At 46.3% G+C, this 17,028-nt stretch overlaps 1 protein-coding gene across 5 annotated transcripts in view; it reads left to right on the forward strand.

Annotated features, from left to right (window-relative positions):
• lhfpl2a (LHFPL tetraspan subfamily member 2a) overlaps positions 1-17,028 on the forward strand; it is an 84,411-nt gene that overhangs the window by 55,170 nt on the left and 12,213 nt on the right. For 3 of the 5 annotated variants that reach the window (XM_065017396.1, XM_065017397.1, XM_065017398.1), the window contains exon 3: positions 14,514-15,444. In XM_065017396.1, the coding sequence (XP_064873468.1) occupies positions 15,024-15,444 (421 nt within the window). In that variant the 5' untranslated portion in view covers positions 14,514-15,023. Of the gene's footprint in view, positions 1-7,032; positions 7,113-14,513; positions 15,445-17,028 lie in introns of those variants that run through there. The other 2 variants (XM_065017399.1, XM_065017400.1) reach the window with 2 other exon arrangements.

A 17,028-nucleotide genomic window follows, 5' to 3' on the forward strand; every position in this document is an offset into this window, starting at 1 on the left:
TATACGGTTGATATACAGTGGGTATACGGTTGATATCCAGTGGGTATATGGTTGATATACAGTGGGTATACGGTTGAAATACAGTGGGTATACGGTTGAAATACAGTGGGTATACGGTTGATATACAGTGGGTATACGGTTGATTTCCAGTGGGTATACGGTTGATATACAGTGGGTATACGGTTGAAATACAGTGGGTATATGGTTGAAATACAGTGGGTATACGGTTGAAATACAGTGGGTATACGGTTGATATACAGTGGGTATACGGTTGATATCCAGTGGGTATACGGTTGATATACAGTGGGTATATGGTTGATATACAGTGGGTATACGGTTGAAATACAGTGGGTATACGGTTGATATACAGTGGGTATACGGTTGATATCCAGTGGGTATACGGTTGATATACAGTGGGTATACGGTTGAAATACAGTGGGTATACTGTTGATATACAGTGGGTATACGGTTGAAATACAGTGGGTATACTGTTGATATACAGTGGGTATACGGTTGATATCCAGTGGGTATACGGTTGAAATACAGTGGGTATACTGTTGATATGATACGGTTGATTGATACGGTTGATATGCAGTGGATGTACACATTTACAGTATCAGTATGAATATCTAAATGCAGAGAGATGAACAGAGTGCAATGCAGTTTAGTGTAGTTATTTTGTGTACAGTTCAGAGATGGATTGATGCGGTGTGCAGCATAGAGTGCATAATCCTTTAGTCTCTATGGGCCAGATGGCTGGTTGGTGAGGACCACAGCATAGTCCTTTAGTCTCCACGGGCCAGATGGCTGGTTGGTGAGGACCACAGCATAGTCCTTTAGTCTCTATGGGCCAGATGGCTGGTTGGTGAGGACCACAGCATAGTCCTTTAGTCTCTATGGGCCAGATGGCTGGTTGGTGAGGACCACAACATAGTCCTTTAGTCTCTATGGGCCAGATGGCTGGTTGGTGAGGACCACAGCATAGTCATTTAGTCTCTATGGGCCAGATGGCTGGTTGGTGAGGACCGCAGCATAGTCCTTTAGTCTCTATGGGCCAGATGGCTGGTTGGTGAGGACCACAGCATAGTCCTTTAGTCTCTATGGGCCAGATGGCTGGTTGGTGAGGACCACAGCATAGTCCTTTAGTCTCTATGGGCCAGATGGCTGGTTGGTGAGGACCACAGCATAGTCCTTTAGTCTCTATGGGCCAGATGGCTGGTTGGTGAGGACCACAGCATAGTCCTTTAGTCTCTATGGGCCAGATGGCTGGTTGGTGAGGACCACAGCATAGTCCTTTAGTCTCCACGGGCCAGATGGCTGGTTGGTGAGGACCACAGCATAGTCCTTTAGTCTCTATGGGCCAGATGGCTGATTGGTGAGGACCACAGCATAGTCCTTTAGTCTCTATGGGCCAGATGGCTGGTTGGTGAGGACCACAGCATAGTCCTTTAGTCTCTATGGGCCAGATGGCTGGTTGGTGAGGACCACAGCATAGTCCTTTAGTCTCCACGGGCCAGATGGCTGGTTGGTGAGGACCACAGCATAGTCCTTTAGTCTCTATGGGCCAGATGGCTGGTTGGTGAGGACCACAGCATAGTCCTTTAGTCTCTATGGGCCAGATGGCTGGTTGCTGAGGACCACAGCATAGTCCTTTAGTCTCCACGGGCCAGATGGCTGGTTGGTGAGGACCACAGCATAGTCCTTTAGTCTCTATGGGCCAGATGGCTGGTTGGTGAGGACCACAGCATAGTCCTTTAGTCTCTATGGGCCAGATGGCTGGTTGGTGAGGACCACAGCATAGTCCTTTAGTCTCTATGGGCCAGATGGCTGGTTGGTGAGGACCACAGCCCGGGGGAAGAAACTTTTCAGGTAGCGGGAGGTTTTGGTCATGAGTGAATTTCTGGAGGTGGGGACCGGGTGGGAGGGGTTGGCGATGATCTTTCCTGCACGCTTCCTTGCCCTGGAGTTGTGCAGGACCTCGATGGAAGGAAGGTGGCAGCTGATGACCTTTCTGCAGACCATTGCACTTTACCCTTGCAGCAGGCAGACTCAGACCCAAACCAGACTATGATAGAGGAGGTGAGGATGGACTCAACGATTGATGCGTAAAACCAGATCAGTAGTCCATCCGCTGGTGTGCCTCCTTGGTGACCTCTGTGATGTTGTCTTCCAACTTGAAATTGTGGGAGATGATGGTCCACAGGAATTTGAAGGATTCAGCCGTGCTAACAGTTGAGCCATTAATCTCCAGGGGGAGAGATGGTGGGAGGAGTTTTCTGAAGTCAACCACCATCTCCATGGTTTTGTCTGTGTTGAGTTCCAGGTTATTGCGACTGCACCAGGCCACCACCAGGTCGATCTCTCCACGGTTCATTGACTCATCGCCGTTGGTGATGAGACAGACCAGAGTGGTGTCATCTGCAAACTTGAGTAGTTTGACAGATGCGATATTGGAGGTGCTGTCATTGGTGTAGAGTGAGTGAGTAGAGGTGAGAGCAGCATCCTTGCAGCGCTCTGGTGCTGAGGGATAAAGAGTCCGAAAGGTGTTTTCCCAGCTTCACGTGTTGCGTCCTGTTGGTCAGGAAGTCAGTGATCCACTGACAGATGGAGCTGGACATGTTCAGCTGGGAGAGTTTATCATGTAGCAGTTCTAGGATGATGGTATTGAACGCAGAGCTAAATATTTATTTGGGTTATGGAGGTGGCGACGTAGTGTAAGTAAGCCCGTGTTTACGGCTCCCCCTCCATCGAGACAGTATCCCTGCACATTGTAAATATGCTACTGGAACTACCCTGTATATAGTGTACTTTATCATGCTCTTATTTCTAGATCTTGTGTGTTTTTGTTCTACCTTGTTATTTTTAATACTACATTGTTATTGATTACTGCATTGTTGGGGTTAGAGCTTGCAGGAAAAGCATTTCACTGTACTAATGCAGGTGACATTAAAACTTGAAACTTGCTGGTTGGCCACACACTTTGACAATGCCAGACTCCGATATGTCAGATGGTCTTTGTTTTCCAACAGACTCTCCGAGGCGCTGGGCTCGACAGGCTGGCAGTGTTACTGTCAATATAAGAAGACACACACCCGGACCACCCTCCAAGTCTATTTCCTGTACTAGCCTTGAGAATTGAGGCCCGGCACCCTTACCCTCATACAATTCAAACGCATATACAAACGAGGGAGGAAAGGTGGGGAGGAAGAGAAAAGGAAAGGTGTTGAGACCTCTGTGACGGGTGGATCCCATCGCTGCCCGTCAGCTGAGAAAACACCTGGGCGAGTTGAGCTCCCCATCATTTTCTCTCCCTCTTTCCTCCTCTCTTTCCTCTGTTTCCCACGGTCTGAAGCAGTACAGAGACTGTGTTTACGACTCCTCAGACCTTAGTACATTAACAGATACACCCATGACACTGTTTCTGCTCCTAACAGTGCTAGACAGTCACTACACTCAGCCCAGGACACCTAACTATCTTAGGTGCTAATGGAATTGCCGACTGCTGAAGTTGAAGTATTGCTTTTGCCTGTTTAGTTTTGCATTGTGAGTCCAGCAGTTTTAAATTCCAACAGGAATGAGAGGCCTATTAGGTGTCCTGAGGACAAGGAACCTAAGAGGTGCTGAATGGATGGACAGATGGATAGATGGATGGTTTATTTTTCAGGGGAAGTTTGTTTTGTCCTTCCGATGGCTTTTCGAGGCTGTCGTTATGTAATGCTGGAATGTCTACTAGTGAAGGAATCATTCAGGTAATCCTAAACTTTATTGCAGACGTGCTCTGTAGGATAACATTCGGTTATCTAACTTCTACATAAGCTCCTCTCGCTGTCCCTTCTTCATGACTGAAAGACCGTTCCAGATATTTACTGTTCTAGGCCTTTTTCTATCAGTGTTGCACTAGCAAATGGCTTTGACAATGAAAAGACTCTAATCTGTCTTTTAGTTATCAACATTCTCAGCTTAACAATAGTAGGCATATAGCCTATCTTATTGGCGCCAGCGGAGAGCATTGGCCATATCTCCGGTGATTGCGCACTGCACATATTCACTCTTTATTATTATTGGGTCAGTGCCACTTAAGTTTATTTTTGGACAGTAATTTCCTCCTCCAGTTTAGATGGACATCACATTATATTGGTGTCTCCCCTTCTCTTAGGCCTATTATATGGACAAAGTCGTTTTTATTGATCTTTTTGTCAGTATCAGCAGAGTACGCTACCCTGTCATTTTTCATATTAAAAAAGATTCTGCTGTCTCCAGTCATATAAAGTGTAGTACAAATGCATGAAATGTGTTTTTCCAACTAAAGAAAGAAGAAACCTATCTGATATAGCCCATAGTCTAGGCCTCTATCCATGCATTGAACAGTCTTTTTGGCGAATAGGGATTGAGTTACATTATTAGCCTACATATGACTATCCAATCTACTCATCACATTAGGAATAGTAGGCCATCTTACATAAGTAAAAAAATGTGATGATGCATGGAATGCTTTATTATAAAGGTGCATTTTTCTGGTGAAAATGAGCTTCCCCAAACTTGAAACTGACACGCTACCTATGCATGGGCTAGAGATATTGCTTTTTGTTACTCATCTTGTTGGCTGAGGAAAAGTACATATGGACAGTTAGTGTGCAGTAAGGACACACGTCATTGCATCCTCGACTTGCATGTTCTGTTAAGATGAATTGCCATCATCTAAATGTGATTTATGTCATTCTGAGCAACGTGAATGGACACCCTTATAAGGTTATACACTAAATGCATATGGGTCCGCAAATTTCTCAAATGTCCGGTAGATTAAAAAGCTGCTGGTCAAATGTCCGGCGCCACATTTTCATAACGGAAACCCTGCCCCAGAGCATCTTTAACGTGTGTGTGTGTGTGTGTGTGTGTGTGTGTGTGTGTGTGTGTGTGTGTTAGTACATCTTTACCATATTACTCCTCCATCTGTGTGTGGACTCAGACATGCAGGCGTGGCCTTGGAATGGCCAGATGGCCATTTGCTCTCTCCCAAGAGTATGATCCGTGTGTGTATGTGTGTGTGTGTGTAATCGTCGAGGTCTGGTTGCATGTAGAGGATGCCAGTGGATCCATTTATCATTGTACAGTATATTTGGCTACTTTGGGCCCCAATAGTGCTCAACTGCTAACAGACAGTACTGTATACTATCCTGTATAGGCTGCTTCTATTGGAGATATCAACACTCAGTCCAGACCTCAGTGTTGTGGTCCCCCAGGAGCACCAGTGTATTATAATAGTCTCAGAGTAGAGTTGGTTGTCATTAGTATTTATTTTCCTGACTGGAAACTCCATAGACTCCATATTAGAGTATTTCCATCTTCTTTCCATCTGCCCATCTTTCCAGATTCTTTCTGTGTGTCTATCCATCAGTTTCCACTGTGATTTTTATGGGGGGGGGGCTTTGGATAACCTCATCACGCTGGCTGGACATACACATACATGCATGCACATACATACACACACGCACATACACACACATACTCACACATATACACACACACACAGGCACTGCACTGATCTAAAACACATGTGGACGGGTATAAACTGCATGGAGTCATATGTGAAGCACGTCTGGAGATCTGGCGTGTCGGGGGGTCCAAGGAGAGGGTTGGGAAATCCTGGTCTACATTGACTGCTTCCTTTCTTTGTCTCACTATATTGCTATATAGTTATTCCAGGGAGCAAAGTCAGCAAACTGCATTGATCTGGTCCACCTGTTGTCTAGCAACCTGTTTTCTCTTTTTTCTTTATCTTTCCTAAGAGCTCATCCCTTCTCTCCTGGTCTGCATAGATCTATATGATACTATTGATTGGTCTGTGTCAGGAAAGACAAACGACCCGCCCTCTGTGTGTGTGTGTGTGTGTGTGTGTGTGTGTGTGTGTGTGTGTGTGTGTGTGTGTGTGTGTGTGTGTGTGTGTGTGTGTGTGTGTGTGTGTGTGTGATGGACATTTTAATGTTAGCAAGCTAAAATAAAACAAGCAGAGGGGGAAGTTGAAGAGGCTTTTAGAATGAGCTCTTTTCTGCTGAGAGCAGCAATAAAAGCAGATCATCATCAGTGTGCTACTTTAGACTGAGACCATGCTGCAGGGCCTTTAAAACAGACCTTTCACCTTTCTAACACACACACAGTAGATATATGTCTGTAGTATTTATAGAGGCAGGGTAAAAGAGGGGTCTATATTGGGCTGGAGATGAAAGCAGATGGATTATAGTAGCAGACATTGTGAACTGTTCTGTGGCTCTGCTATCTCAAGTGGATCAATGCATGGTTTCTCTAACACCCTTCTCTGCTCCACTCTGAAAGAAGCTCTTATCCATCATTTTTTTCATGTGTTGGATAAAAAATCTCCAGAAGCTTCAGGTGGATCAGAAGAACCGCTGACCTAACCCCAACCATAGGAAGGACGCCCCTATTAAACTGGCCAATAGGATAGGCTTTGGTCGTGTGTGTGGGTTCTCATATGGATCTAATTTCTTCCACTGTGACAGAAAACAGAGCAGCTTTCACTTTAATGTCCACCCATTGGAACATTAGGCTGGCTGAATGGGGGCTCCCATCACCAACACACAAAACTTTGTCAGTCCATCCACCCTTCAGTCCGGCCGCCCGTCTGCCTGTGAGTCAGTCAGTCCGGGCTGTCATTCAGTCTGTTTCTCTGGCCGAGTTATGTTACTGGAGGCCATAAGGTGATGTAACCTGGGATTGTCCAGGGCCGTATATTGCTTTTTAGCGGCAGCAGCTTGGCTAGCAGTCTGTGCATGTGTATGAGAGAGTGCACACACACACACACACACACACACACACACCACAGAGGGTGGCCCTGTGCAGCTGGCTGCAGCGTTTGTTGTTTTAACCCAGATTCTGGGCTGAGCTATGGTCACCATGTGCACCCTCTCAGGGGTGTGGCCTCGTCATCTGTCTGACAAATCACTGCAGGCTGTGAGTCCAGGGGGAGGGGTTAGGGGAAGAGCTACAGACTGGGGTCTCAGTGAGAGTTAGTTAGCGGTTGGGTGTGTGGAGACCAGTGGTAGAACCACCAAGACATACAGCAGAGCTGCACTGAAGGAGGAGAATATGGCCAACAGGTTGGATCATTTTGTTTCACTTCTTCTCTTTGGTTTTGTGTTAGTTGTGCTACTCTTTCATGACATAATATAACAACATAACTTGTTGTAAGGTTTACATTTATTCATTTAGCAAGTGAGAGTGCTCAATGCTCACATTTACCTCATAGTGTTTAGAAGACAGTTTCAAGTATTACTTTCCCTGATTGGAAATGTTTCCCAGGCCTAACAAAGAGGGTGACTAACGCTAGAGGATGTAAATATTATGTTCCTCATATTAATCATAATGTAACTCCAGTGTTGAGCAGGTTACACAGTAGCCCTGGGAAATGATGGCACTCTCACTGTGGAAATGTTGAGCAGGTTACACAGTAGCCCTGGGAAATGATGGCACTCTCACTGTGGAAATGTTGAGCAGGTTACACAGTAGCCCTGGGAAATGATGGCACTCTCACTGTGGAAATGTTGAGCAGGTTACACAGTAGCCCTGGGAAATGATGGCACTCTCACTGTGGAAATGTTGAGCAGGTTACACAGTAGCCCTGGGAAATGATGGCACTCTCACTGTGGAAATGTTGAGCAGGTTACACAGTAGCCCTGGGAAATGATGGCACTCTCACTGTGGAAATGTTGAGCAGGTTACACAGTAGCCCTGGGAAATGATGGCACTCTCACTGTGGAAATGTTGAGCAGGTTACACAGTAGCCCTGGGAAATGATGGCACTCTCACTGTGGAAATGTTGAGCAGGTTACACAGTAGCCCTGGGAAATGATGGCACTCTCACTGTGGAAATGTTGAGCAGGTTACACAGTAGCCCTGGGAAATGATGGCACTCTCACTGTGGAAATGTTGAGCACTACAATCATTTGTCACACAGCACTGACACAACTACAATTGTTAAGAGTCATATTATACTCTTTACAATTAATACCGGACGACAAGGCTGTGTGTGTGTTTACTGTGTGTGTGTGTCCTCTGATCTTGTGTTTACTCTTCATCATCCTGACTCTGATGACTCAGTCATACACTAAGTTGTTTTCCAGTTGGTCTGTGGAAGTAGGCCATGGGAATGTTGTTGTGTTATATGTTCATGCTTTATGTGTTTGAAGAGGCAAGGTGAAGAGTTTCATTCCAAAATGCTATATATCCATTTTCAGAAATGTGCTTTTATTGTTTTAAGAAATGATGAAAGAGATTGGTGTATTTTTTCACTATGTAATCATGACATGGGGTTGTTCAATGACAGATATGTACAGTATTTGTTTAAAATCTATCACTTGATGGTTTCATTTCAGGGAGAAAAATAATCATGTCTTTTTGCTAAATGCTACAGTATATCCACCTCACTCTCAGAGAAATAAGTCGTACTGCTAAGTTTTACACAGTCAAATGTAACAAATAACTAAAAATTTTTATGAAGAAATATACAAGTGATACATTTGTGACATCGATATGATAATTCAATATAGTAATTTGAGATCTGTATGTAAAACATGAACTTTTTACCTTTGAGTCGTTTAGCAGACGCTCTTATCCAGAGCGACTTACAGTTATTACATTCATCTTGAGATAGCTAGGTGGGACAACCACATATCACAGTCAGATGTACAGGATATGAACATTCCCAGCGAAACAATGAATGTATAGCATTTCACACACAAAAAAAACATTTCATTCACATCTAAAAATCTATGAATATAAAATCAGAGAACAGTAATATTTTACACACACACATGAAGGTACCAATAAGCAATCATTTCTGATGATATAGCATTTTGGAATTAAACTCTGCATATGTTTCTGAAGTTGCTTTGCCATAAATAGGATAGCAACTGAAAGTGGTTTTCAGGGCAGGTTTCAAAAGTGAAGACTTTGAAAGTTAGTTAGGGGAACGTCTAGAAACGTCCATACACTTGTTCCCCTGCCCTGAGTGGATGGACAAATGACTTGATTTGGTTCTTCTTAATGAAAACCTGATGTGTAGATCTAACTGTACAGTATAGGCATTCCTCCATAGCCTCAGTGTATATGGGTGTTTGACCTACAGTTGCCCCCAGTGAGTGGGAGAGAGAGGAAGAGAGAGATAGAGAGACCACCATGTACCACCCGCCACTAACCACCCCGTCTCCAACATTTACCGTAGCCGCTGTATTTCCATGTTTCCTGTCAATGTTAGTGTGCTGAGGGACCTGCTGTTGAGACTGCATATCACTGTGTGACTCAGACATCTTGGTGTACCTTGTAGTGCAGATGAAGTGGAGCAAAGTGTTTGAACTAATGGGGGTGGTAATGTGTACACACACTCGCACACACACACCCTGGGGTTTTTAAGTCTATGGTCACTGGTTCACTCTTATTAGTGTGTGTGTGTGTGTGTGTGTGTGTGTGTGTGTGTGTGTGTGTGTGTGTGTGTGTGTGTGATAGACATCATAAATCCAGTCATAGCCTAACACGTTTATGGTCTGGTCTGCTGTGCTTCACAGAGTGCTGGGAAAGTTCTGCTCATGGTAACAAACCACTTAAAGCTCTGCCTGTTTAGTGTTCTATCTCTAGGGGGAATATTGAAGTAGGCCATGTCCTAATATTACCTCAGAACAAAGTATACACAATCTTATCATACACTAGCAAATGTATTGACTGTAAGCAAGTTTTACCTTAGTTACAGATACTCCCCTTGACCAGTCTGTCTCCTTCTCTCTCTCTCTCTCTCTCTTACTTTCTCACTCTCTCTTTCTCTCCAGCAAACACGAGCAAACTCTGCAATCAGGCACCCCTGCCTGTTGGGGTCAAAGGCCAAGTGGCCTAAACATAAAAGTGGTCAGTTGACCCGGCTCTGTGCTCCTTCCTCCAGCTGCTTTAAATTGTTTCTGCTTTCTAAGTGTTTTCAATCTCTCTCTCACTCTCACATATATTAGTCTCTGCAACTGACCAGAAAATGACTCTGAGCCAGAACTTTTCCTCTAGTGGTGTTTGAACTGGAGTCTGTGAAATATCACTGGTGTCAGAAGACATCTACAAGGATCTACAGAACATCATGGGTGGGTGGGAGTCCCAAAGTTGAAGAAGTTACGTGAAAAGTTGTTCTGCATCAAGACAGTGACAGCCATAAGCTTGGCTGTTCTTCAATGGTCCAGTTGACATCTGTGTGTTTAGTTAATACAGATATTTGTGTTTCATAAAAGTTATTCTGATCCTATCCTACACCACAGGGACGGCTGTCTGCGCCTGTTTTTATGACCTCGCTAGACTTGGACACACACCACACAAACACGCATTCACACACAATCGCTAGCCGCCCACAGATCTATGTCATTCTGTCTGGTGGAAGGATAGAGAGGGAAAAGAGCGGGGAAAGAGATGGGAAAGAGGGGAAAGAGAGGAGAGGGGGAAGAGAGGAGAGGGGGAAGAGGGAAAGAGGAGAGGGGAAAAGAGAGAGGGGGGAGAGGAGGGGGAAGAGAGGAGAGGGGGAAGAGGGGAAAGAGAGGAGAGGGGGAAGAGAGGAGAGGGGGAAGAGGGGAAAAGAGAGGAGAGGAGAGGAAGAGAGGGGGGGAAGAGAGAAAAGAGGAGAGGGGAAAGAGAGGAGAGGGGGAAGAGGGAACAAGGGGAGAGGGGGAAGAGGGAAAAAGAGGAGAGGGGAAAGAGAGGAGAGGGGGAAGAGGGAAAAAGAGGAGAGGGGAAGAGAGGAGAGGGGGAAGAGGGAAAAAGAGGAGAGGGGAAAGAGGAGAGGGGGAAGAGGGAAAAGAGGAGAGGGGAAAGAGAGGATAGGGGGAAGAGGGAAAAAGAGGAGAGGGGAAAGAGAGGAGAGGGGGAAGAGGGAAAAAGAGGAGAGGGGGAAGAGGGAACAAGAGGAGAGGGGAAAGAGATGAGAGGGGGAAGAGGGAACAAGGGGAGAGGGAAAGAGATGAAGGGGGAAGAGGAGAGGGGAAAGAGATGAGAGGGGAAGAGGGAACAAGAGGAGAGGGGAAAGAGATGATAGAGGGGGAAGAGGGAACAAGAGGAGAGGGGAAAGAGATGATAGGGGGAAGAGGGAACAAGAGGAGAGGGGAAAGAGATGAGAGGGGGAAGAGAGGGAAATAAACAAGGGAGGAAAGCTAGGGTTTGTGGATATTTCAACAGGATAACTGAGGTCAAGGTTTCAGTAATGCTGTCACTGTATCATCTCCCTATCACACACACACATACTTAATTAAACACACACATACACACACACACACACACACACTGATCCCTCCTAGAAGGGAGTGTGACCTCATAGCAGAGTCGACTTTAACTATTATCCCTCTCCGTGGTGACCGGGTGCCAAGTGACAAGAACGACCCCCAGGAGATTCAGATTTTTGGCGGCACAGGTCACCACTGGCCCCCTACTCTACTCCAGGCTGCTCCAGGCGCTCCTCGCTCCTCGCCTAGCTCCCCAGACTGGAAGACTGGCCCCATGTCCCTCTAGCCTAGACTTTCCCATACCACCCCTCCCTCCCAACCAGACTCCACACACTGTCCAGGCTTAGGGATTCCCATGAGCTGGGAAGGGAGGGAGAATAGGAAAAAGGGAGGGTGGTGGTTCAGAGAATAAATGGAAAAATTGTGTGTGTGTGTGCCCATCTCTCCAGTCACAATGATCCACAATACCAGACACAGTTTTACTATTCACCGCTGTGCTCATGAGTCTGACCTCATGACTGGAAATGTTAGATGGAAAACGCAACACTAGTTCAAGTGAGCCTGCTGAGAAAATGGAACCTGTGTTTCAGCACACTGAGGACTGTGTTTCAGCACACTCAGGACTGTGTTTCAGCACACTGAGGACTGTGTTTCAGCACACTCAGGACTGTGTTTCAGCACACTGAGGACTGTGTTTCAGCACACTCAGGACTGTGTTTCAGCACACTGAGGACTGTGTTTCAGCAAACTCAGGACTGTGTTTCAGCACACTGAGGACTGTGTTTCAGCACACTCAGGACTGTGTTTCAGCACACTGAGGACTGTGTTTCAGCACACTGAGGACTGTGTTTCAGCACACTGAGGACTGTGTTTCAGCACACTGAGGACTGTGTTTCAGCACACTGAGGACTGTGTTTCAGCACACTGAGGACTGTGTTTCAGCACACTGAGGACTGTGTTTACGACTCCAAGATACAGGATCCAGATAGATCATTTTAATACATAAGGTTTTACGTCCCTCTAGGTGTGTGTAGATAGATCATTTTAATACAGAAGGTTTTACGTCCCTCTAGGTGTGTGTAGATAGAAAGAACGAGATAGGGAGATGGAAAGAGAGAGGTGGAGAAAGGGATAGAGAGAGGGAGGGAATGGTAGAAACATTCCTGTAGACCCAGATACTTCATTCAGATCTAGAGGCCCACTGAGAGACCTCAGCCTGACCTGAGAATGAAGTCATCAACAAGTGACTGCCTAGTCGATGATCTCATCAACCGTCGCCTGGTTATGCTGTTTAATACAGCTTGTAGTTTAAAACCTAGCAGCTTTTACATTGCAGTAATTTACTGTTGCATTAATGTTCTGTAGCAAGATCTCCGTTGCCTTGCTATGTTTTATTACATTAATGCCGTGGTAGAGCGTCTTTGTGCCAAGTTATCAATTAAATTAAATGTGTTTTCAGGTAAACTGAGGGTTAGATAAAGAAGACAAATGTTTGTGAAGGGCCTTTTGTAAGTAAAGCCCTTGGGATTGGGTATATGATTTCCTCCTGTAGCTAAAATCTTTTAAGATTGATGTTCTTGCCATGGGTTATCTCTCCGAGCCCTGGCGTTTCACAGTATTTATTGTTTATTAGTTTAGAAGGCCATGTTGTGAAACCAAGGGTCAGATTTCTGTGTTGTCTAGAGATAGTGTGTGGGGTAGCCGAGTTGTGAAATGATGTCATGGGTTGTTATCCCACAGCCTTCTAGTGATAGTGATGATAGTGAATGGTGTGTTGTTAGATGGAGGCAGTCAGAAGGTTATCTATTCAACTCTCCAGCAAGCGACAGACAGTGTTGTTTTGAGATGGATGTGGTTACCTCTCCCCCAGTACTGATGGTGTTAATGACATGTTCTTGTCACTGGGGTTATCTTTCTTTAGGAGGTATGTTCGTGAAATAGGACAGTAGTGTTCGTGAAATAGCTGTGAAGTGATGGTGACACTGGGGTTCTGTGAGTTCTGTAGTGGTGGTGTTTATGAAATGGCAGTGTCAGCAGGGTTATCTCGGCCAGGCTGACCCTAGGTCAGTTATGTGTTAGCAGCCTGGCTGTCCAACCACCACAGAGCTATCAGCCCTACATCATTGGCGTGGGCTATTTCATCTGAGATTGTTTGTTTTTCCCCTCTGTCTGTGTCTGTTTGCCAAAGGATCCCTCATTCCCTCTTTCCACATCTCTTTCCTCTCTTCCCTTCATCTCTCCTTCTCCCCTCCACATCTCACCCAGCTTCCTCTGGGACCGACACTACACAGACACCAGTGTTGGACCCAGAGTAACTCCTCACACACAGATGCATGCACACACACCCACACATACACACACACACACACACACACACACACACACACACACACACACACACACACACACACACACACACACACACTCCCTGGGAAGGGGAAAGGGGAGGAGCTGACCCTGTCAGTCAGGGAGCTCTGCAGGGGAAACCAAAACAGAGACCAGAGCAGAGGAGTCAGGCTCCTCCAGGCTGGCTGACCAGGACTGCCCTCTCTCTCTCTCCCTCCTCTCCTATCCCTCTCTTCCTCTCCAGGCCTGGCTTTATGTAAACAAGAGGTTGTTGGTTTGTTTTAGACAAACCCTCTCCTGTCTGCAGCCCTGTTGTCATAAGGTTCTCCCTGTCTATACGTTTCATCCACTATTACTCCCATTTACCATGGCTGTGCTATGCCACTTACTGTTAGTGTATGGTTGGTTATTTTAAACTGCTGTGTTGGTCAATGACCCAGTTTCTTTGCTGATTAAAGTTAAATGTTGCCTGAGTTGGGAGGGGGAAAACACTGCTTCTGAAACGTTTGATTAAAACACTGCTAATCCGTCTTTCGGATGGGACATTAAATGGGTGTTCTGACTCTCTGTTGTCGCTAAAGATTCCATGGCACTTATTGTAAGAGTAGGGTGTTAACCCCGGTGTCCTGGCTAAATTCCCAATCTGGCCATCATACCATCATCCTTAGCTTCCAATTGGCTCATTCATTCCTCTTCCCTGTAACTATTCCCTATGTCATTGCTGTAAATGAGAATGTGTTCTCAGTCAACTTACCTGGTAAAATAAGAGTTAAATAAAAAATAAATACATCACGTAACCGAGCGTTCTACCATGGTCTGCCCTTTCAACTGCCATAAATAATGATCACACACTCACCTTCTGTTCCCTTCTCCGTCCTCCCTCCTCTCTTTCTCCCCCCTCCCCTCTGTCTCAAGGTGTGTAGTTGGTGAGAAGCCAGCTGGCTGGCCTTGGAGACACTCCTTCACTACGATGTAGAGTCCAGAAGAGAGAGAACGAGAGAGCGAGATAAAGAGAGAGAGCGTGTGTGAACAACAGACACTCCGGCTGGAAGAGAAACTGAAAGCGGGTGAGTAAGACATTGCAGGAGGAATCGGAAAGAAAGATAGGGAGACAACCCAGAAAGAAGGAAGAGGAACAACACCAGGGGGAGATAAGAAAGAGAGATTGAGAGAGAGACACTTTCAATCATTGACCTCAGACCCTGCCTCCAAACCAACCTCCCTCCCTCCCTCCTTTCCCTGCACTGGAACTTTTTACCCTCTCTCACACCTCCGTCACAACAGGACCCCATCCTTCACCCTTTCCCCTCTTCCTGAAGACCCTGAGGACTTGAACCTTCACCTTTGACCCCACCTGAGTAACCACTGGGCGGGAAAAGACATCACCAGGAACTCTTCAGAACCACTTCAAACATCATCATCACCATGTGCCACGTGATCGTGACCTGTCGCTCCATGCTGTGGACTCTACTCAGCATCGTGGTCGCCTTCGGAGAGCTCATCGCCTTCATGAGCACCGATTGGCTGGTGGGCTTCCCCCGGACACCGGACGCCGTCTTCGGCCCTCATGGTGCCACAGCGGCTGGCGAGGCCTACCGGCCCACCCTGGGCATCTACGGCCGCTGCATCAAGCTGCCCCACTTGCGGCGCGGTGTGCTATGTGGGCCGTACGCCGTGCACTTTGGGGAGATCGCCAGCGGGTTCTGGCAGGCGGCGGCCATCTTCCTGGCGGCGGGTATCCTGCTGCTGTGTGCCGTGGCCTTCATCTCTGTCTTCACCATGTGCTTCCAGAGCATCATGAAGAAGAGCATCTTCAACGTGTGTGGACTGCTGCAGGCCATCGCAGGTGAGACTAAGAGAGGGATACACACACATGTAGACACACATTTCACACACACACACACACACACACACACACACACACACACACACACACACACGTATACACAGCTGAGTTGCACACTTACTTTCACATTGAGTTATTGACATGTTGGTACAGTGCTGACTTTAACTCATGCAGGAAATCCACAGACCCTCTTGTTGTAGTGTTGCTGCTTGCAGTATTGTATTGCCTGTTGATTGGTTGTAGTTTTGTCTGGGCTGTTCAGTAGTTAGATACAGTTGACTGACTGTTAAACCCCTGGAATGGAGAGAGAGAGGGGCTTGTGGAGGGGTGTGTTCTGTCTGAACAGCCAACATTCAACACCATCCAGCTAACCTTTAGTGCTGCTGTCCACCTCTTCAGAGTTTAAACATTCACTAACAAGAGCAATCAGACCCCACTGACCACACACGAACACATGCAGGTGTACACACACACACACATACATACACACACACATACATTCCCACACACATACATACACACAGGCCCCCAAGAGTGCATTAACTCTTACTCCCAGCGTCCTCTCTGTGTGTTTGAGGTGAGCATTAACCCTATTGGTCAAGGGTCAGGGAACCACGGCAGCCTTGTACCTCCCTCTGAGGTCGTTGCCATCAGCAACAAGGGCCCAAATATTTGTCCTCTTGGGTCAGCTGGGGATGATGTTATGTGACCGGTGTGGTGTGTCCGCATGCGTGTGTATCTGTATATGACTCTCACGCCGCTTTGACGTGCTGTGGTGAATTATGGGAGGCAGGAGGCGCTCATTGGAGAGAGGGAAGTTATTCCGCCTGAATGTCTCTGAGCTCTCATCCCTCTCTTCTCTCCTCTCTGTACTAGTTCCCTAGACTCTGTCAGGAGTAGGTCAGAAACGAGTTTCCCTACAGACACTGATCTACTGTAAGAGATCGCGGGTTTTCAAATGAGTCGTTAAAGTTAGAATCTAGTGATTGCTACACTGGTGGACAGTTACCACAATGTAAAGCATATTCAGACCTAGTGAACGTGTCAAATACGGTCCATTGCTATTGTGTTGTTATTGAACGTAGTCAGAGGACGTCCACAACTGGACTGATTAGAAGAGCAGAACTGCTCGTTAAGGGTCTGTGGGTCGCCGGGAGGAAGGGGATGAGAATAAGGAAGAGGAAAGGGGCCTAGAGGAAACCAGAAATAGCAGGGGGATGTTTCTTTAATGGCGGGAACCAGGTTACTGAGATTTACCACCCAAAACCACTCCCTTTTCTCGGGATATATAACTGCGAGAAACCAGTCAAATAAAATAAACAATGAACAGCATGGCGTGAAATGGAAGTGTTCAATTATATGTCATGTCTAATCTGGCTTCTCTACTGCCTCGACATTATGAATATTCAATGCTCAGCCTGGGGACAGACAGCGCATCCCAGTATGGAGTGCAGTTCACAATGCACGTAGACCTATCATCTTATCATGGTAACTTTTTGTCTTATGACAGGTAAGGCAGCATAGTCTATGCTACAGTAATATAAAGACTGAATGCACGTCTAATCTCCATCTGGCTTTCAGAGG

This window comes from Oncorhynchus nerka, linkage group LG4 (genome assembly GCF_034236695.1).
Source record: "Oncorhynchus nerka isolate Pitt River linkage group LG4, Oner_Uvic_2.0, whole genome shotgun sequence".
NCBI lineage: Eukaryota > Metazoa > Chordata > Actinopteri > Salmoniformes > Salmonidae > Oncorhynchus > Oncorhynchus nerka.